Here is a 21596-nt window from a genome sequence, read left to right as displayed (position 1 = left end):
GGGACCAAGATCATCAAAAATTGGAAACTGAGAGCCTGGAGAGGACACAGTGACAGTCAGCAAAATTGCAACCAAAGCTTACAGTCCACTACAAAAATGTCATTTAAGAGGGATGGCGACGATACCAACCAACTAGGGGTGTTGAGAGTATGTTTGATATAACGCAGTTGAAAGTATTTTGTCTGAAACTGTGTATATACATGTACAGGTCCTTGTTTTGGTTCTTCTGTTATCACCAGGGATCTGTATATTTTATATGTAAAATAGGCACTTGGGGCTTAATCTGTATGATTATGTATGAAACCTAATATACATATCAAAATGTGTAATATATCCATATCCGATGGTTCAACCATTTCTGGAGCCATCTAGCATTTCTGCAATTTATTGTTGTACAATGTAAAAGATTGGTTAAAGAAGTACCATGAAAACCATCACTGTATCTGATGAAAACTAGTTTTCTTCTCTTTCTAGTGTTAGTCAGTGAGTACAGTGCCACATGTGCTGGTTTTGATTTTATACTGAAAAAACACATAACCAAGTATTTCAAATTGTGAGTTGTTTTGGATGGGCACCTCTTCAGCGCTCAAATGTAAATGTAGCAAGAAGGGAGAAAGTGCATAATACCATACCAGGATTATACTAACCAAATTAAGTCCCTGAACTCAACAGGTGCTCTTAGCTATCTGTCCGGTTTTGAACTAATCTACTTGAATGAACATCACATTCCGAACCTTAATTAAATGACCTCATCTTTGGAGATACCATATCCCTCCAAGTAGTCTGCTAGGTATCATATATATTCAAATACGTACGTGACTAAGTATGGATAAAAAGTCCCTGTTATGAGCATTTAAATTGATTCTTTGATATCAAAATTTGTTTGTTGCATACTGCTGATTAAATAATAAATATTTTTGGTAGGTAAGGACTAAGTTGCTAACAAAAGGTACATGTATATACATGCATGTTTAATTTATTGTTGGCAGAAAAGACGAGTAAAGGAGTTGTTTGCAGAAGACATTCCAGAGGACGAGGCTTTACTAACAAGTAATGGAAGGTAATAAAGATTAGAATCCTGTTACTTTAATTCCATTACTTTTTTTTAATTGTAAGGGACATAACTTTGCAAACAAATTACAAACAAGACATATTGTATTGATCAAGTACATGTATCATTATTTAGGCTTTTGTGCAATTAGGAAATGTAAAATGTACAGAATTTAAGTAGTAAAGATAACATATCGAAAAAGGGAAACATTTAGAAAAGTGTGATTTATTGACCAAATTATTTCTTTTACCAGTAATACATTTGAATTTTCAGGTTTGCTTGCCTTGTGTGTACCTACAGACCAGTGTTTGATACTGTGATAATGCTGTCACAGCATCGCAAAGGAAAGAAACACGAGGCTTGTAAGTTTGCTGAATAGTTGTAAATATCCCCAAAAAACTAAAATTCTTTTGAAGATTGTTGTTAATTCTGTATAATTTAATTTTGTTCGTATTCTAGCCTCTGATTGGTTAATATCAAAAAAGGAACACAAATTATTTCTGTATAACCTGGTTTGGTATGGGGACACACCCCCCTGACAACCAGCTGAATCATCTGTATCCATGCAATCCTCTCATTTCCAGTCCTCGGGATTCATGGAAAATTCCAGATTTAGTAAATGTACCTTTAACTTCAAACAGTAACTCGGATCTTACCACATGTAAACAAACAACATGGCTGCTAGGACTATATATCAGTTTTTACCTCCCCTTGCTTCCCATCACTTCCGTTACTACGGTTGTATTATTGAGTGGCAAATTTGAACTAATAAAAAGCAACGAGATTTTACACCCACAGTTGTTTAATGATTTTAGAATTAAATTATAAGGAATGACTCTAATTCTTCGCGGATTATAAAGCGTAAACTGACCCAAACCAGGTTATACTCGAATAATTTGGCCAAGAATTAGAGTCATTCCTAAAATTTTTAACTGTTTATTCATGACTTTTAAAGAACTACCAGTACTTCAAAGTTCTGGTTTCCAAAAATAGTAAACAAGGTTAAACAAGGTTAAGTAGTTATTTGTTGTAACCAAATTCATCCCAAGAGAACTTGACACTTAACGTGCTATGATTTCCTTATTTCAGATATGGAACAGTTTCAAGAAAAGAAAGATGAGCTAGAAATGCTTATAAAGCAGAGAAAACACGAACAGTACTTAAAAGATGGAACTACAAATATCAAACAGGTATAGCTTATGTAACAGGAAAGGAGAAAATGTATGGCTGGCCTGGGAATCAAACCCGGGACCCCTGCGTCACTAGTCAGGTGCTCTTGACAGGGGTTAATAAGAACTTGGGTCGTTACTTTAAGGACGAAGACAATTTAAAAGGGAAGAATGTAATGGTTTGGGCCGTCGATATTGGCCTGGATAGCTCAGTCAGTAGAGCACCTGACTAGTGATGCAGGAGTCCTGGTTTTGATTCCCAGTCCAGCCATACACTTTCTCCCTTCCTGTTACACTCACTGTATAGGGGGAAAATAACTCGCGGTGTAAATATTCCCTGTATTCACGGTGTCAATAAATCTTTGAATTCAAGAAACAGTGAATAAGTTTTCAATAAACTTTTTTTTTTGAAATTTGAGTATAGATTACGACAGGTTTATAGATACGTACAGTAGATAGTAATTCAGTTATTACGAGTGGTATTTGTCATTCAATTATTCAATTATCATGCTTTTCTTAAATTCAAATCAGCAAATAATGACCTGTATTTTTTGTTAAAAAAGCTGTTTTAATAGCCAACGCTACGTTTGATCAATCAAAACACATGGGTCGTGGGTTTTGATTACCCGTGCGTTACTAACATTACCACATGAATTTGTTACCTGATATGTTAGTTTTTATCGATATTTGGGCTAAAAAAAATTATTCAAATAACTCTCGCACTTGATATAGATATGGAAGGATATTATTTCATTGACGTATATTAACACATTATCGTCCATTGATTTTCGCTGCGATGTGTTATCCCTTCGGAAAGAATATTTTGGGGTGTACATATGCACTCATCGTAATAGCTTACAGGAAAGTCATTCGATGTTTATAGTCAAGGACATTTAATGGCACTTGTTTTGATGAATCATAAATTAATAACAAAATCTAACCACTTCATTAAAACCTCCCCAAGTATTGTTCATGAAGTGAATACATAACGCTAATGAATGTCGTTTTGGCTACACTGGATGCAGACAAGGGAGGTAACTTTTATCATATATGGATACAAATTCTGTGAATTCATCAAACTGTGATCGTGTCAGGGGAGAGAAAAACGTGAAAATTACAACCCCTGAAATTAATCCCCTATACAGTATAGCAATTTAAATTTTCATATCTTATTATTTATAAGAATAGAATGAATGATGATTGACCAAAATGATAAGGTGTTTGAATGCATTTGGGTTTAGTAGAATTATGCATACTTTTCCTTGCATATGTTTTCAGTAAAATTGTGAAATATTGTAGGCAACAATATCACACAAAGGACTAGGTTGTGGACACAAGTATGACCCCAGAGTGAAGAAAAAGTTTCATTCCCGAAAAACAAGGGTAAGCCTGGGGGAATCCAGCAATGACAGTGTGTCAAGCCAGTGTGAATTTCCAATGGCTACAGACATATCTTCACTCCCAGGAGAAAGAGTTTCATCAAATTCATCTCCAGTTGTATCTGGAATACTGAAGAAAGATGTTTCAGCTAATGATACAAGTATGAAAAATGAAGACAGTATAGGAGCTAATGTTTCTGATCAGTTCAAAAGCAACAAAAACTTCAGGGAACATTTTCTTGGCCAGAAAGGACCCTTTCTCCATGAAAAACAACTAAAAAATATTTTCTCAGTGCCAAAATCAAACCACTTTAACCCTGTGCCATACAAAAGGAAAGCAACAGAAAATTCTGAATGTGACACTGGGATGGTGAATTGTGCTAAACAGTGTAGAGGCAATGAGACTAAAATATCAGCAGGAACTGTAGTCCCTAATCACACTCCAGATAACTCTCAGCAATCTTCAAATACGTCCACAAACAACCTTAAAATTGTATCAAAATCCAAAAATAAAAAGACAGTACCACAAAGAAGTGAAGAGGATGAAAGGAAACTAAGAGAAAAACAGAAGTTAGCAGACAAATACCTGTATTACAGAGGGTACGTGCTGTTGCATGCATTATGTTTCTCACATCATACTCTTGAGCCTGTATTTTTGAAACATCTTGTGCATCTGTCATTTGCTTATAAAACACTGACTCCTTTCTCATGTTAATCCTATCTCTAAATATTTACGTTGATTTTATGATTTTTGTAGAGGAGGATGGAAGAAGAATTGGAAAGGGGAGTGGGTCAAAGATGAAGATGTGGAATTTGATTCTGATGAAGAACCTCCAGATCTGCCATAAACTGACATTATTAACAATATATTTAGTATTGATAACGCAACAGAAGATTAAATGAATTCATTAGATTTTGTAGTGTTTCTTTATCACTATTTCATTTGTTATCCAATAAAGTAGAGATCAAAGAGTTATTTTGAAAGGGAGATAATTCAGGATATGCACTATTTGAAAAAATGATACTGGAATACATGTATCATTTTGCCACTGAATACTTATGGATAAAAGGTAGATTTTTTTTTTTTTGAAAAATTTTGCTAATGCAAAGTGCATTTTATTTAATACAAGTATGTACTTAAAGTATCTCTTACTTGGAAAACTGTTCTGTCAAACATTTTTTGTCACCTTCATAACTCTGGTTTGCTGGGATAAAACTCTCAGGCCACAACAATTCAGAACATTAACAAAGATGGTCTAGATATTTTAGCTTCAAGAAATCTTAAACTAGAGTACAATTTACAGACATTTTATTCAACAGAACTTGTTGCTGGAATAAATAAATTAACAAAGTACACAAAATGACAACTAAATCAACAGGAACAAATATAGTTATCACAGGTTTGTCCTTCACAGATATACATGTATATGTTTAAATTACATGTGCATTGAAATTACATGCACAAAATAAAAAGCTTGAATGGAAAGTCATTACACCAGATTACAAAATCATTTTACCAAATCAGTTCTGTTTATATCATACTCCTCTCCATCTATGGTAAATCAGTTCCTTGAAACAGGAGTATATTGATGTTGATCCTTTTTTTTTAAATAAATTTTCACCTAGAAATATTTTTGATTGCTTTAAGGAATGAGTGAGTGCTTTTTGAACAACTCCTCAGGAGGACTGGGTGTGTCTAAGCTGGGTTTCTTCAAACAGAAATGATACTCCTCTTGCGAGGCTCTGTGGGGGGATCTTTGCTCACTAATACTATCCCTGTTCATGGCATGGGTCCTGCTGGGGACCTCTATATCTGGGATAAGGTTGTCAATAATGTCTCTGCTAGATAACGTATTTGAAGTATACAGATATGTGTCCTGACTTGAAGGACCGCGTTGGGGTTTTACTTCATTGTTGTCAAGGATTTCCAGGATATCCAGTGATTTAATCTGAAAATATCACATTATATTTATGATTATAACATACCATTGTAATAATGTTGATAAATTTACAAGGTAACAGATTCACAATGACAGTTTGATACAAATAATTAGAGACTCAAGAAAGGAAACTAAAGAGTTTTGCAAGAAAATTTACTGATCACATAATACATGTAATGCAGATGTTATCCCTACTATAATAATGGGACATTTTCTGATCTAGCTGCATATTTAAATTTGATGCATACTTTACTGGACATTCCACTTGTGTGGTTTCCACTATAGTAGTCTTTGTCATGAAACTGAGGCATAAACTCTGGGTACTGGATTGTTGCTGCATATGCTGGTACCTAAAAGAAGATAATCAGTATATGCTACTTTAGAGGAAATGTTGAAGAGTTTCTGCAATATATTTTCAAGTATATACTATAAATTTTAGAGAACATTAAAGGTCCATATCCATGATCATATAATAAATAAGAAGTCATGAATTATGAACGGCTTTAACAATCCAACTAAATATTAAGCCTGTCCTTTGACGACCTACTGTTTCAGTCCTGCAGTTTCCTGTATCCCTGAGTATCTGACTGCCCTGGTAACCTGAGGACATTGAGGAGGTCTGTGATGAGGACCGGACCTCATTATGCTCTGTAAACAGGCTCCTCCAGCTGTCCTCGTCCTTACTCCTCCTCCATTCCTGCTCCTGTAGCTTCCTGGCATGCTCGTCCTGTTTCCTGAGGATGTCAAGACCATCTGCATTGCACAAATCCTCCAGGAAAATTTCTTCTCTCTTTGCTGTCACTTTTATCATATATTTATTGGCTTCTGCCATCATCTGGTCATGGCATTCCAAAAGAGTTTGTGCATCACTTTGAATGTCTGAGAGATCATGGAAGAAAGGTTCATGCTTCTCCTGTACTCCAGGTGGATCTGGTAGACTACTGGTTTTATGTAAATTGGACCTGTACACTTCTTTAGGGGTGATTGGTATCTTTACATATTGCTTTGGTTGGTTCACCTCTTTCGACTTTGGTTTTGAATTTACTACAGTGGGAGACACTGCATCTTTTTTCAGTTCTCTATTTTCCTTATTCTCATCTTAAAAAATGAATAAATAATGTATCTTAATGGTCTACGTCATCACCAGCTAAGTTTGCTGTGAGGTGAGATCACAGTCACTTACCGGTATTTAGGAAATGTAATTATGTTTGTAAATGATGAAAGCAATATGAGCTACAACTTTGATGTTGGAAATTTTTGTTGCAATATTGTAGTTAACTATTTAAATGACAGAAAAAAGAAAGGTTTATGAACTTCTACTGTTTATATTTGCGATGGAAGAACTATTTATATGCTTTGATTGAAGCAAAATAAATTATTGTCGTCCTGTACAATATTGATTTCTTACATAAAACTATACATTCCATTGTATAGAAATCTTTCTTCTGAAAAAAATTTAATACTTTACATTAGTCTAACTGATCATAAAGGTTTAAATTACATACAGATTTATCAGATCAGCACATTTTACCAACAAAATAAAATCCACAAAAATGCAGCTCATATTGCTTTAAGGAACTGACTGATAATACCTTTCCTTGGAGTCAGATATCTGTTTAATAGAGATCTCTTTATAGATGAATTTCTTTGCAGGGATGGAGTAGGGGTAGAAGACCGTAGTGCACTAAAGAGTGAAAAGTAGATTGCAAGTGCATAAATGTCATTTTTAACAAAAATACAAGTCTTATACATTGTCAAAATATTCCTTCAATATATACATTAATCGAAACTATATTCATGGAAAGACTGTCTCTTAAATTGAAAGGATTCTTTTTTTTATTTTGGACATTAATTTTTTTATGATGACTATTCAAATGAAGAAATGACTTGATCTAATACGGTAAATTAAAATACACAAGAACTTACTTTCTTCTCATTATACTTCTAAGCTCATCTGTGGTTTCTTGAACAAAATCTACATTTTTAATTTAAAAAAAGATATAGAACATACTTAATACATTTGCTACTGTACAAGTTTGTGAAACGCTCTCTTCATATATAAAAATTATAAAATCCAACTATATCAACTCACTTTTTTTTAAAGATTACTACAAAAAATAAGATATTATACCTCTTTCTGGGAAGAGTTTTTGTGGTTTAAGCCGAGAGAGAACTTTATCCACAATATCCTCAATAGATGATAACTTTAAACAGAAATGAAACGTCAGATATTTTTAAAAATCCTTTTTTAAATATTTTCTTAGATATGCATTGTATTATGAAATGCTAGGTAGTCTGCCATTAAATTCCAAACTTTTTTCAAAGATACTTAAGAACATATACTTGTATATGCATATACAATGGAACATAAATATCATGTAATCACATTCACACAGGAAAAATATTTTTGAAAGGATGACTTTAAGAAAAGCTATAGGATAAAACTGAATGTACATGTAACATTTACAACATTTATAATTTCCTACATAAGGTTGCGCCTGTACAAGTTACAAAGTTAAAATGGTTAAAGATCTGCTGACCTGGACATTGCCTTCTCTTAATGTTGATCCACAACTACTGGCAAGGCTCAAAATACTGAAAAAGAAACAAATAAGAAACAGTAAGTTCTTTAATAAAAGAAACTACAGTGAATGTCTCTATTCTGCATTTTATAGTCTTCTAAAATAGCACTTCATATTTTAGGGACTGTCTCATTTTTTATACATGCACACCTACTACCTGAGGTGAAAATTTGGAAAAAAGGAACAAAATTTTTATAAATATCATTATGCACAATTTATTTTTTCAGAGAAATGACTTGCATAATGAAACTCAAAAGTTGATATTCTCAGTCCCTGTATAAGAGTAATTTATCTTAATTTTATATAAATGTCAGATGAATAAAACACTGCTAAGTTTCTGTGAAAAATCAAAAAACTTTAACCTTTGCGGAAAATTAACAATCGAAATTTGATAGATATTGCACTTTTGCTTACAATCGGTAATGGATATAAAATTATAAAATATTTCATTTTGCACAATACTAAATGTATGTGTACCTGTGAGGAGCAGACATCCTTTGAATGGAGGCGGGGGTAGTGGTGTGAGAAGTTGAGCTGCTCCTGTATCCTGTCTCAGGTCTACTCAAGTCTGCTGAATTCACAGTCAATTTTTCCTTTCCATTTGTTTTATTGCTTTTTAAATAAAGCAATCATTTCAATATTTCAGAATTAAATAATTTGATTAGATTTATATCAAGTTTTAATACAAAAATTTTATGCTCTAGCTGCAGATTAAATAGATTACTAAGATGAATAATCTTCCTCTACATCTAATGTTTTAAGTGGTAATAATGATATTTAAGCGAGAACATCTAACCTTGATATTTTGTCATTATGCCTTTCTTGGTCACTGTATCTGTCTATCGAACTATTATGGAGAAATTCCTCTAAATCCTCTTCTGCAGTTCTTCGTTTTCCATTTAAAATATAAAAATCTGTCAAAATTCACAAGACCTGGCTTGTATTATAACACTCTCTATCAGCAGTGCTATGAAAAAAATGAAATGGAAATGTCACTAGTACCTTGAATATTAACAAACTTATGAATGATATACATACATGTATACAATCGAACCTTACTATCTCAAGCTTAATTGTACTCAACGGGACTGTGATTAAACTGAGATATCTGTTGATTTAAGGTCTGACGATACGTTCCTCAAATATCTGTTTTGTTTTTTTCTTGTAATATGTAAAAAAAAATATTCATGATATTAACATTATCTTGTGATTTCTAAATTGTGTTCAAAATGTCTTAGAAAATTAAAAAAAATTAATACTTCATAAATTAACAATTTTGCAAAGTAATCAATGCAAAATTGTCAATTTACGAAGTAATCATTTTTTGGCCAAAATTTTGTCGCATTCATCATCAGTGTGACTGTATCAAGAAATCTGGTACTCACCATGTTGCGCCGTTCGGCCGTTTGGCCAAAAAATGCAAATAATGCAAAAAGTAGGTAAAAATAACTACTTTGGGTAGGTTTAAATACCTAGGTAGCTATTAATAGCTACTTAGGTAGAAATAGTCTTTGGACTGGACCTGATTGACAATTCAAATGATTTCAAATAGGATTTTATAGGAAACACCACCCTCTGGTATCTTGCACAAATGCCTGGTAAGGTACCTCAATTTTTTGTGAGGAAACTATAGCAGAACTTCAATGACAAATTCTTGGGAAAAATTATATATTATTGTGGAATGTGTAGTCTGACCTTAAAATAAGGAGATTCAAAACATAAACAAGTGGCCCATGAGCCACAACGCTCACCTGACTTGTTCTTCATCAGCAGATTCTTTTTCCTATATATTCCTTTGTAAAACTTTGATCACCCATTGTAACCCTACCCTATGCCAGGGGGTCATGATTTGAACAAACTTGAATCTACATTACATGAATATGACTGATCATGGCTTTGCTGTTCTTAAGAAAAAGATTTTTAAAGATTTTTTCTTTGTATATCTATGTAAAACTCTGATTGCCCATTGTAGCCCCACCCTACTCCTGGGGGATATGATTTGAACAAACTTGAATTTACACTACCTGAGGATACTTCCATACAAATATGACTAATCAAGGCCTAGCTGTTCTAGAGAAGAAGATTTTTAAAGATTTTTTTCAATGTGTTTCTTTGTAAAACTTTGATTGCCCATTGTGGCCACACCCCACCTCTGGGGTAATAATCTGAACATTGTGCTGGGGAGAAGGGCAAACTGTACTATCTAGAGGAAGTAAAAGTCGTAACAAGGTTTAACTTGATTCTACACTACCTATGGATGCTTCCATATTAATATGACTGATCAAGGCTTTGCTGTTCTTAAAAAGATTTTAAAGACTTTTCTTATGTATTTCTATGTAAAATTTTGATTGCCCATTGTGGTCCCACCCTAATCCTGGGGTCATGATTTGAACAAGGTTGAATTTACACTACATAAGGATGCTTCCATATAAATATGACGACTGATCATGGCATTGCTGTTATTATGAAGATTTTTAAAGATTTTTCCTATGTATTCCTATGTAAAACTTTGCTTACCCATAGTGGCCCCATCCTAGCCCAGTCAGTCATGATTTGAACAAAATTAAATCTGCACTATGTCAGGAGCCTTTACATAAGTTTCATTTTTTCTAGCTCAGTGGTTCTGGGAAGAAGATTTTTAAATGACCCCACCCAATTTTTTACTACATGTATTTCTTAATTATCTCCCCTTGGAAGAGGTTATGGCCCTTCATTTGAACAAACTTGAGTTCCCTTTACCTAAGGATACTCTGTGCCAATTTGGTTGAAATTGGCCCAGTGGTTCTGGAGAAGAAGATGAAATTGTAAAAAGTTTATGACAACGATGTCAACAAAAACAATAAGGATGACAGACAACGGACAAATGTTGATCAGAAAAGCTCACTTGAGCCAGGTGAGCTAAAAAAGTAGTTGGCACTTCCACCTCACCTCAACTTGTCTCTGGTATTTAAGATATCAGTGTTCAAGATAACAAAGTTCAACTGTAGATAGTACAGTATGTTTTACCTCTTGAAACTGTTTCTGACTTTTTGCCTTGATTAAAAAGTCCAAGTCGTTTCTGAAAAAAAAATGTACTTTTAAGAGTATTTCAATTAAACAAGTATATGAGCAATGTATCCAGATGCTACTTGTATTACTAATTTAAATAATCTTTAATACAGAAAACACATGTTCAAATAATAATTGAGATGATAAAAAATAAAAGACTTGATACATATACTGGTACTCACTGTCATTCGGTTTCTGGCAATTCTTGAGATGGCATTTTTAGCATGCAGTTCTTGTTCTCGTGCAGATCTCAGAGCCTTCAACAGAAAACCTGTATAGCTTCAAATCTTGAAGAACAAGGTTTGAAATAAGTGTATTAACTTCAGATTATGAACAATATAAGTACTTGTAAACACTTACATGCCTGAGGTTTGAGTCAGAGTGTGCTTGTACTTGATCAAATTTTTCTTCTGACTGGTACAATATACATAAAGACAAACATTAAAAGTTACATATAATTAAACTTTACAAAATGAATAAATCTGATTTTAATTCTGCTTGATGCTGAGAACTTTAGTTTAAAACATATTTATTCATTACAAATGAAATGGATTGAATAGCAGGCATAATGCCTATAATTGTTCTCTCCACAGGTCAAGGTACATGTAACAATTATTGGTGCATTTAACATTGAAAAGCAGTATGTAAAATAAACCATTAATTGGTACATGTATAAAGTGAATCCACAGAAAGTGAGAGAGAGAGAGAGAGAGAGAGAGAGAGAGAGAGAGTAAATAGAGAGAGAGAAAAAAACATTAAAAAAACATAATAAAGTTGACTCAGAGTGGAAAAAATTCCTTAACATGCCTAAAATGAGATAATATTCTTCCTAGCATATCATGATAAACTATTAAGATTTCAATGAAAACCTCTTTGAGTTTCTTATAAAGGCATGTACATGATCAAAAAATGAAAAGTTGTCTTCTAAACATAAGGATTCATCACCATATAGTATATTATCTATATTAATTGGTATGCCATTCTCATTCATATATTTAATCAGTATCTGTCTTTGTAGAACATATTGTGGACAATATATGAAAAAATGTAACGAATCTTCAATTTGGTACATGTATCCACAATTTGTACATTATGGTGAATCATTAAGGTGGTCTTTAAAAGGATCAGCATTAAGGTTACTTCATTTATTTCTCAACTGGCAATGTAGTATATTTTCAATTCTATTCCCATAATTGTACAACTTGACTTTATTTTTCTTGATGGGATTGGTGTAGGTTAATCTTTTTTTGAAATTTTGCAATGTAGGGGAAGTTCTACAATCATCAGGTAAATTATTCCATAAGGATTTTGTGGATGGTACAAAACTATTATAGTAAGACACTGTTTGAGTGATTGGGATATGATATGAGTTTGTGTTGCGTAAATTATAATTATGCTGAATTGGCATACATCCCTCAAGCATGTTATACATGTAATCAGGGGTAAGGTTATTAAGAATTTTATACATCAGTGTGAGCTTATGATTTTCCCTTCTTGAACTTAAGGTTTCCCATCCCAACTCATTATATAGGTTAGTTTTGGATGTACTGCACCTAATGCCCGTAATTATTCTTGCAGCTTCCACCTGAACACTTTCCAGTAATTTGGATTGTTCTTCAGTGCTGAGAACTTTGATTTGTAATTGCATTATGAAGGAAAGAATCTCATTCCTCATTTTCTATATTAATCATATGTTTCTTAAACATCTTTAGTAATAAGGGTAAATTATAAATAAGAATCTTTTTTTTTCAATTCTTTAAAGTTCCTTGGGTATTCTACAAGCCAACAAACAGTACAAAGTTTGAAACCATTTTAAAATTCGGTTTCTTTAAATGTATGCCCTTTCTTTCCTTTTAACATCATAATCAAACTATCATAAGTATTTGAATCAACCAACTGGCAAGCACCTTATGCCTTTTCCTATCTTCTTTTGATTTGTTATTTTTTCTTTTCCTCCCCCTTGATTTTCTTTCTGTTGGACTCATGATGTCCTCTGTGGCACTTCTATCTTCTGCTGTATTTGTCTTTCCCTCGTCACTTTCACCATGTATCCCAGCAACAAGAAATGCACCATTTCCTCCAGGAGACTTGGATCTAGCCCTAAAGACTATCAGAAAGAATAAACATGAAGATTAATTTTTTTTTATGATTTCTCTTTCTTAAAAACAAAAAAAAAAAAAAAAAAAAATGTTTTCAATAGTTCATAGATAAATTAATTTACGTATATTATATTTCTTGTATTAAATGTTGAATAAAAATATTTCTATCAGCATCTTTAAAGTAATGAAATAAAATGGTAATCTTAGTAAATGACATATTTGAGCAATAGATTGAATCGACTGCCAACATTTTAACTTATATATATGTTACCCTCCAATACTGATTCTTTTATCTTTTTCTTTTCCTTATCTGCAGCTTTTCTTAGGTACTCATCAAATCCTCTGTGTCTTCCCATCTGGCTGTATATGTTTGACTTTAAATGAAAATTACAAATAAATATTACTAGTTAAGCACTACAAAAATACACCATGTCTCCATGTCCATTAATTGGGAATCAAACCCTAACGTGAGTATCAACTCCTAATCTTTCAACTTTAGAATGAAGTGAGACCATCACTCTTACATGTACCACTTGGGCAAGTAAAGTGATTACAATCAATCTTTCTAAGGACCAAAACTTTCTTCTCAGTATTTGGCCTTGAAAAAATTATTTTGTTGACATAAGCTATGAATCTTTGCACATGCAAATTTGTCTAAAGTACATATGATTGGTTATGTTGAGATTACAGTATCCCAAGTTATTCCCCTTTATGCAGCAATCCATTACGATGTATAAAACTGTGTAATTTTGATTTTCCCATGTTCAAACAATTTTCATAAAATGTTCTAAAAGTAAATTTTTATATAAATAGTAAAAAAAAAAATACATGTTCAATAAATATGCATTACCCCCTTTCCTTTCTTTTTTTCTGTCACCATCTGAAACTTGAAAAGGCCGCCATGACAGACTACAAGTGAAGGATATGCGAAACCAAAAAGGAATATGCCCGTATATTTTTCTTGTTATTCGTGCTTTTGCTATATGCTTTTTCTATATTCTTTTTAAATCACAAATTTTTTAAAGAATTAAATTAATATATACTAAAAAGCTATAACTAAACAAATACGAAAGTATCTACATAGCTTTACTCGTGCACTATCACCACTAGTAACGAGAGTAAATTATTGTCGACAGATTTCGTGTTTGTTAGCAGCATACAGTGATTGTTTACATCTAAGATTGACAAAATGGCACAAACAGTTATTTCTGCATTGTATCCACCGCATATAGATCCAACACGGACACCTCTGGCCTATGGAGATAGAGCACTTCCAAGACTGGTGAGATAAAATAGAACATAATTTTGTTCAGCAATGTGCCATTTCGAGGAAATGCGGGACAAGAATTAATATTGAATATATATATATCATTTATTGTCATTATGCAGCAGATACGTATATATGTAATTTGCTACATGTTTTATAGAATAGGGAATTGAAGGATTCCACACTTTTGATTCGCCAAAGAGCTGTGATGTCATTATGTGACCATTTACATGATCCTGAACACATTGCAGAGGCTCTAAGAGTTGGTAAGTACTAACTAATGTACATATAATATTCCATAGCGTAATAAATATCCAATCAAGTGTAAATTACTGTTCAGATCATTATATTAATGGTTTATCTTGGACTGGATTAGGGTATATAGATAGAACGTTCTATCGTTAAAATGATATTGTCCTATGGACCCGGTTTAACGATGTGGTGAGGGCTTGTCCTGAGACACAGTTAGATTATTCGAACTAGGATTAGGGAAGTGACAAAAATATAATATGATTTATTAAATATGATATGCTGATAGAATTATAGAAATTTAGCCATTACAAGCAGCATAATGGTTTGAATAATGAATTTTATGCTGCATTAAAAAGATAAAGCACACACTGCTGAAATTAAAGTATTGGTTAATGGTTACAATAATGTAAAATAGTCTGCTGCATGCCAGATTGATAAAAAATTTTTACAATCTTTAATTCAGATAAAATCAATTCCATCCAAAATTGAGCTGGTTAAAATGCTAGTGAGATTTTAATTCTTGTTAAAGCCTTTTAGGCTGAAAATGAAGTTTTTATTTACTCAAACTAAATGTATATTAATTGTACGTTATTCTTTCTCTTATATCAAGCATTGTTAAATTTTTTTCAGGAATAGCAGAAAGCTTGAAAACTTTACTCACTGATTCTGATTTAACAGTCAGACAGAAAGCCACTGAATGTTTATATGTAATTGGAGGTATGTTTTTTTTTATCTATAATGTTAGATGTTCTCTTGATTATTATTTGGTTATTATAATTATTGATGTTTTGTTAATTAACGAGATCATCATCTTATACCGTTTTACCTGAATTTACAAAAACATCATGTATATTTTACTCAATTACCCACTCTATTAAAAGGCCATGCAATAGGTAGAGATGCCTTTTTGGAAAATGGGATCATACCACCAGTGGCAAAATTGTTTGATGATAAAGAAGACATTGCCAGGAAGAATGCACATCAAGCAATAGAAATGATATCTGAAACACCTCCAGGTAGTAAAATACAGATGCTAATTCTTCTTCCAGTTGGGTACTTTACCACTTATAGTGTATTTTAGAACTATGGGTGTACATGAACAGCCTTCTCTCCGAAAATTAGTTCAGTATGCATTTTCAAAACAATGTTCATAGGTCTATAACTTAAACATCAAAAAATAAATATTGGTAAAGTAAATTGAATCAAAATCTTAAACAGTATGTACCTTTTTTTTGACTTCTTAAGTGTATAGACCAATACATTTAAATAACTTTAAACATATAGATCATGCAAGAAATAAGATTTATAAAAAAAAAAAAAAAAAAAAAAAAACAAGTTGATTCAACCAAATCAGGAACATTCTTGACAAAATCTAAGATAATACAGATTATTCTGCTTTTAATAAAGTGGTAATATTTATCCCTAGTCAATCAGATCCATAATTTCTGTAAAATTTTACATTTTCATTTTGTTGTCTTTATGCTTATTTTAAACCACTCTTAATTACATGATGGTTGTTAAAATTTCAGACTATAAAAGTTCACATTTTCTTTTCATTTGTTGGTAAAATTATCTTTTATATGTTTTCTTTAGGGGCTGAAGGAATTGTAGAAGCCAATTTAGTTTCTATTCTTGTGAAAAAATTGTCTTCAGAGAAAGATGAAATTAAGGCAAGACTCTAAGATTATATATATGTCATTAAAAAATCATATGATTACCAGTAATTGTTTTAAAGTAATTGTAATCCAACTATTATTTACAACAAATTTCATTTGCAATTCTTTAGTTTGAAATCCATCCATGACAATAATCTTCTGCAAATGAGGATACATTCCTTATTTGATAAGAATTAAAATTTGATTTGCAGCCAGAAATATTCATGAGTAAAAGAAGGTTTTGAAACTCAACAATATTTCTTATTCTAGAATAAAAGTTGGTTTACAGTATTTTAATGTCAATATTAATGTTCAGGAATTCTGCTGCTCAGTGCATACTTATAAATTACCTGACACCTTAAACTGATATTCAGTAGATTGTTGTTATTGTACTGAATATTCAATGTTATTTTTTCATCTTGCAGATTTTGATTTTAGACACTCTGCATTACTGTATGAGAGTGAATACCGTACAGGCGCTGGGCGCTGGAGCAATGGAGACATATACAAAGCTTCTAGACCATGCTTCTGATGTGATCAGAGCTAAAGCTGCCAGAGATATCATGGATCTTAGGTAACAAATCAAAACCAGTATCCAGTCTGTTTGTTAAAATATTTTTCAAAGAACTAAAAGCAAAAACCCAAAATTGAACAAAAATGGAATTGCTCTCTATTTCTTTTTTGGCATGTGACTTACTGAATTAAACAGAATCAAAAATTTATTGGACAGAGAACTAATCAAATTAATAGACATTCTTTATTTGTAATTATTGTCTTTTGTATTCCAGTGTTCCTCTGGATGGTAAGAATAAAGCTGTAGAAGTCAAATCTGTTCCATCCTTAGTCAGACTTCTTAAGGACAAAGAGCCAGATGTGCGGGCAAATGCAGCAGGTGCTCTCATGATGTAAGACACCATCGTCCACGTATAACATTATTTGAAAAATATATTCTGACATAGATTGTTTACAAGACAAAAAGTTAGCACATTATATGAATTTGTCTATAAAATGTATATCATGTTTTACAGTTATGTATTTCAGGAATGTGATTCAAAAAATGAGAAGAGAAAATTTTTCTACAATCATATGTTTATTCATACCTGTAGCATTTTTAATGTTCCTGCATACCACATAGGTCTTTGCATTCATATAAAATTATTAAAATGTGTAAAGGGAGATAACTCTGTGATTACACCATATTATTAATTTCCACAGGATTACAATAACAACAAAGGGTAAATACACAGCAATTAATGAAGGAAAAGCCATCCAGCCTCTGGTAGACTTAGTGGATGATCCTGTCAGTGAAGTCAGGCTAAATGCAATCAAGGTAAGATTTAGTAGATAATCCATCAATGAAGTTGGCATATAAATGCCATCAAGAAAGGGTGTGCATTAAAAATTTTCAAAACTTTAGAGCAATTTCCATTTCTATTCCCTTTCAATATCTGCTTTGGGTAATTCCATATTTATTACCACTGAGCACCAAATAATGAGTGCCAGTAAGGGCATGGATGCTGAATGAGTTGACTGCGATACTTTCAATTTAATTTAGCAAAATTTACAGTATTTTTAAGAATGCTAAAATATCAGAATTATTTCATTTTCAGGCTCTAACTTGTTTGTCAGAGGCACCTGAAGGGAGAGCTGTATTATTGAAACATGTAGATAAGGTAAGGATACAATACGCCTTGATTTTTTTTTTTAATGTAGATGTACGTTTATATGTTCCAGCTTGGTTTATACGAGATTCAGGTTATGCAGTTCAATTTCTTCAACTTAATTTACTGTAGATTCCTAAATATACGCGAGGAATAAATTATCGCGTAATTATGCGAGAAGCACCGCTCACGAAATAAAATAACTCGCTTTTATTTTTATGGTGCTTTAATGTATGTAAAATCTCTAGATAAATCACCCATTCGCGAATTATTATTCTCGCGATTTGATGCCCTTGGGTCATTTCGTGATAATAAGTACTCGCGTAAAATAAGGAATCTACAGTATTCCAGTGATTTCAATTTCTTTACTTTTTTCCACAACAGATTAAGGCCCATGAAACAGACTCCATTCCTGCTGTTGTTAAAGCTGCCACTATTGCTGTCCGAGTAATCACATGGAAGCCATGAGAGACAATTATGACATTTACAAAGTGTTGGGTGAATGTGTCTACTGTATGTATGTGGAGTGAATGTATCAAGTATGGAATGAATTGTTCATTTAAATCTGTGATATGTAAATAGTTATTTCATCATCTGTGTGCAATCATGAATGTATGAAAGTTATCCTTCAATGATAAATGTATAATTTCATTTGACAAAATTAATGTTATATAAATGTATGTTCAGTATCTACAGAAAAATATGATAATTGAAGAATTTTCACTCTGGACTGAATATTTTTTACACAAAGAAATGTGTTTATCTCAAGTTTGTAACTTTAATCCTGGTTAATATAGAATGTTTATTTCAAATACAATATCTATCTATGATAATTTTATTTTTATTTGTAACTTTAAAACACTCTAAACATTGCTTACTATAACCCATAGTTTTCTCTCTTGTATTGTAAATAATATAAAAGTAAAATGTAGATTATTGATTAACAAGAAAGTGTAAATGAGCTCCATTTCTTGTCCTAACAATTATAAAGAATTTAACGTCCATTAAATTAAAATACAGTCAAACCTTGTTATCTCGAACTTAATGGGACTGAGGAAAAACTTTGAGATATCCAAGAATTCGAGATATCCAGGTTAAAGTACTTAAAGAATAAGCGGTTGGGACTTCCAAATCACTTTGACATACCCATGGTATATGAGATACCAGAGTTCAAGGTACCAAAGTTATCTGTACTTTATTTCCAAAAAGAACTGTACAGACATGACAAATTGATTGGTACTAGTTCTGTAAGAAATTTTACTCGAGATGACATAACCTAGTGTGAAAGTTTGACAGGTCCGTGTAAGCTATGGATTTTAATCAAATAAGCTGTAAAGGTGAAGTAGTGTACAAAATTTTTCCATACATTTATGTATGTGATAAACTTGAACCAGTGCAGTGAAAGTTAATTATGTTTGCACCTACAGAAATACTTTGAACACAAATTTCTGAATAATGAATACATGGAATCATAATATTTTTGAGCCTTGGATAATAGTCTAGTGTGTATTTTCAAAATTTCAAATGCAATTCAATGCTATACACTGCAACCAGAAATTGCTCAGTGCCACATTCATCTCAAGCTATTGCTGAATTCACTGTGACTAATACAAAAATCTTTTTTCATTTACTTGTCTTTCTAGTATGAAAAGCAAGACATAATTACTTGTGAAACTCAAAAAAGTTTCAAATAAGGACTGACCTGAATGGGGTTTTTTTTTCAATATCCAAGGCATGGAGTATTCAATCTGTAAACTATATGTATCACAAGTTCATGAACTTGATGAATGCACAGAAAGATAAATTTTCATGTAAGCAATTTTCATTCCACATTTTATTCCAGAACTTACAGAATTTTAGTACATGTATATACTAGATTCTGAAGTTTTATTGCATATATATGCATGTATACATATATAATTCAAAAATGTGAAATATTACATACCTGCATGTAATAAATACAATGTAAACAAACATATTCCATACATCTCAAAGCACTAATTCTTAGATTTATAATAATAGCTGTATACAAGGAAATAGTCGCCCCATTCAATTTTCACACCTTTTGCTCTCGTCAGTGGGCAAATTCAACAAAGTTACCTCCCTTTACCACAACTTTGTCTGTGAATTTACAACAGGGCTAAGTAATTTGGGAGGGGGGAGAGAATAACCCTGCATACAGTAATGCTTATGGTTATATAAAGAAGAAGATTCTATTAAATACATGTATTAGTATACACTCTACAAATATCAATAAATGAAAATAAATTACTAATGGTTATGATTACATAAGAGAAGATCCTAATTGATATCAAGTAATACACACTCTTCAAATCTCAACAAAAATAAATACTAATGTTATGAGTATATACGAACAAGAGAAGACTCACTGGTTTTTTAAGTATCACTACTAGCTAAAAAATTCCCTCTGTCAAGCATTCTATAGGTTACATTTTAGCTGCCGTTAATAATTCTTAAAAGCTGGTTGTACTCTTAAAAGAAATAAAACTCTTGAGTGGTAAGCTCTAATCCTGGTCCTGGAAACAATTTTATTTAAAGGGAAGCAAATTGAATTATTTAAAAAATGTAATTCTTCAAGGATAAAATTTGGAAAATAAATTTTCAAAAATATTTATGCACTAGCATAGGAACATCCTTATTAATGATGTATATTTTGGAGATAATTCTATTTCAGAAAGAAAGAAGTTTACAGGTGTAATAAAGGATAATAATAGCAATATTTTAATAAAAATTACAATTAATGCCTTCATCCCTCCAAAAAAAAATGCCTCTATTCTCTATGAATTAAATGTATGTAGTACTACTTTCTTATCATGAAGATTCTGTTCTCATTTAATGAAGCACATTTGCTTGTTATGAATTAAATGTGTTATTAATCCTTTATCAATTGTGGATGACATAAATTATCCTTAAACTTCGTACACTGTTATGTAAGTCAATGACCAATCTGTAGAAATCTGTTTTGAGTCTTTTGTCTTTTGACAAACTACATCATATATCAGCCGAGCCTTAATTCCTTTCAGTTTAGCAAAGTTCTCAGCACATGTATAAACATATACACACTTCTTAAGAAAAAACTCTGGCATGTAAATGTAACTCAAGGAACCATAAAATAATCTAAAAGAACATAACTGAGTTACAGAAGTAGCTCTCACCATACATTGTCTTTCATTGCTAAATTGTATTGTAAATGTAAATAAATAAAATAAGTCATAACAACCCCTATTATACAAATCAAACCCTAATAAATATTACAAAATAAATATAAATATGAAATATACATTATTCATACATTTCTAACACCAGAATACTGTACTTGCATAAAATAAAGACAGAACAACATGTGTCCAATGTTTTTCTCACCGTTTTAGATGAACAGTAAAATACTTTTATAGCAAACATGCCTATATGATAAATTGACACTTACAGCAAAGTAATTTTCATTCCCGATGACTTAAAAAATACTGTCAAC

The 21596-nt window shown here is 32.0% G+C and overlaps 3 protein-coding genes across 3 annotated transcripts; 2 read left to right on the top strand and 1 right to left on the bottom strand.

The window, feature by feature from the left end:
- Positions 1-63: 63 nt before the first annotated feature.
- On the top strand, positions 64-4512 carry LOC133175748 (sodium channel modifier 1-like). Its single transcript, XM_061310856.1, has 6 exons — positions 64-147; positions 990-1060; positions 1325-1413; positions 2141-2241; positions 3520-4199; positions 4357-4512. The coding sequence occupies exons 1-6, from the start codon at positions 97-99 to the stop codon at positions 4445-4447; spliced, it is 1083 nt and encodes a 360-aa protein (XP_061166840.1). The 5' UTR covers positions 64-96; the 3' UTR covers positions 4448-4512.
- Positions 4513-4906: 394 nt separating this feature from the next.
- Positions 4907-13627, bottom strand: LOC133175785 (ankyrin repeat domain-containing protein 12-like). The gene is made up of 14 exons (XM_061310901.1): positions 13540-13627; positions 13077-13276; positions 11530-11583; positions 11352-11426; positions 11128-11179; positions 8918-9035; positions 8599-8733; positions 8080-8134; positions 7671-7743; positions 7466-7514; positions 7132-7223; positions 6087-6637; positions 5788-5889; positions 4907-5548 (listed from the first exon to the last, which is right to left on the bottom strand). Exons 1-14 carry the CDS (start codon positions 13622-13624, stop codon positions 5243-5245), a joined length of 1947 nt encoding a protein of 648 aa, XP_061166885.1. The 5' UTR covers positions 13625-13627; the 3' UTR covers positions 4907-5242.
- Positions 13628-14372: 745 nt separating this feature from the next.
- Positions 14373-19128, top strand: LOC133175759 (radial spoke head 14 homolog). The gene is made up of 10 exons (XM_061310869.1): positions 14373-14550; positions 14696-14801; positions 15418-15504; positions 15669-15803; positions 16381-16457; positions 16868-17016; positions 17231-17347; positions 17658-17772; positions 18053-18115; positions 18488-19128. Exons 1-10 carry the CDS (start codon positions 14458-14460, stop codon positions 18569-18571), a joined length of 1026 nt encoding a protein of 341 aa, XP_061166853.1. The 5' UTR covers positions 14373-14457; the 3' UTR covers positions 18572-19128.
- Positions 19129-21596: the final 2468 nt, after the last annotated feature.

This window comes from Saccostrea echinata, unplaced genomic scaffold (assembly GCF_033153115.1).
Source record: "Saccostrea echinata isolate AGI-Se365-2 ecotype Australia unplaced genomic scaffold, CSIRO_AGI_Sech_v1 ptg000064l, whole genome shotgun sequence".
In the NCBI taxonomy this organism is placed as follows: domain Eukaryota; kingdom Metazoa; phylum Mollusca; class Bivalvia; order Ostreida; family Ostreidae; genus Saccostrea; species Saccostrea echinata.
The sequence above is the reverse complement of the archived record's forward strand: the minus strand, read 5'-3'. Positions and strand labels throughout refer to the sequence as shown.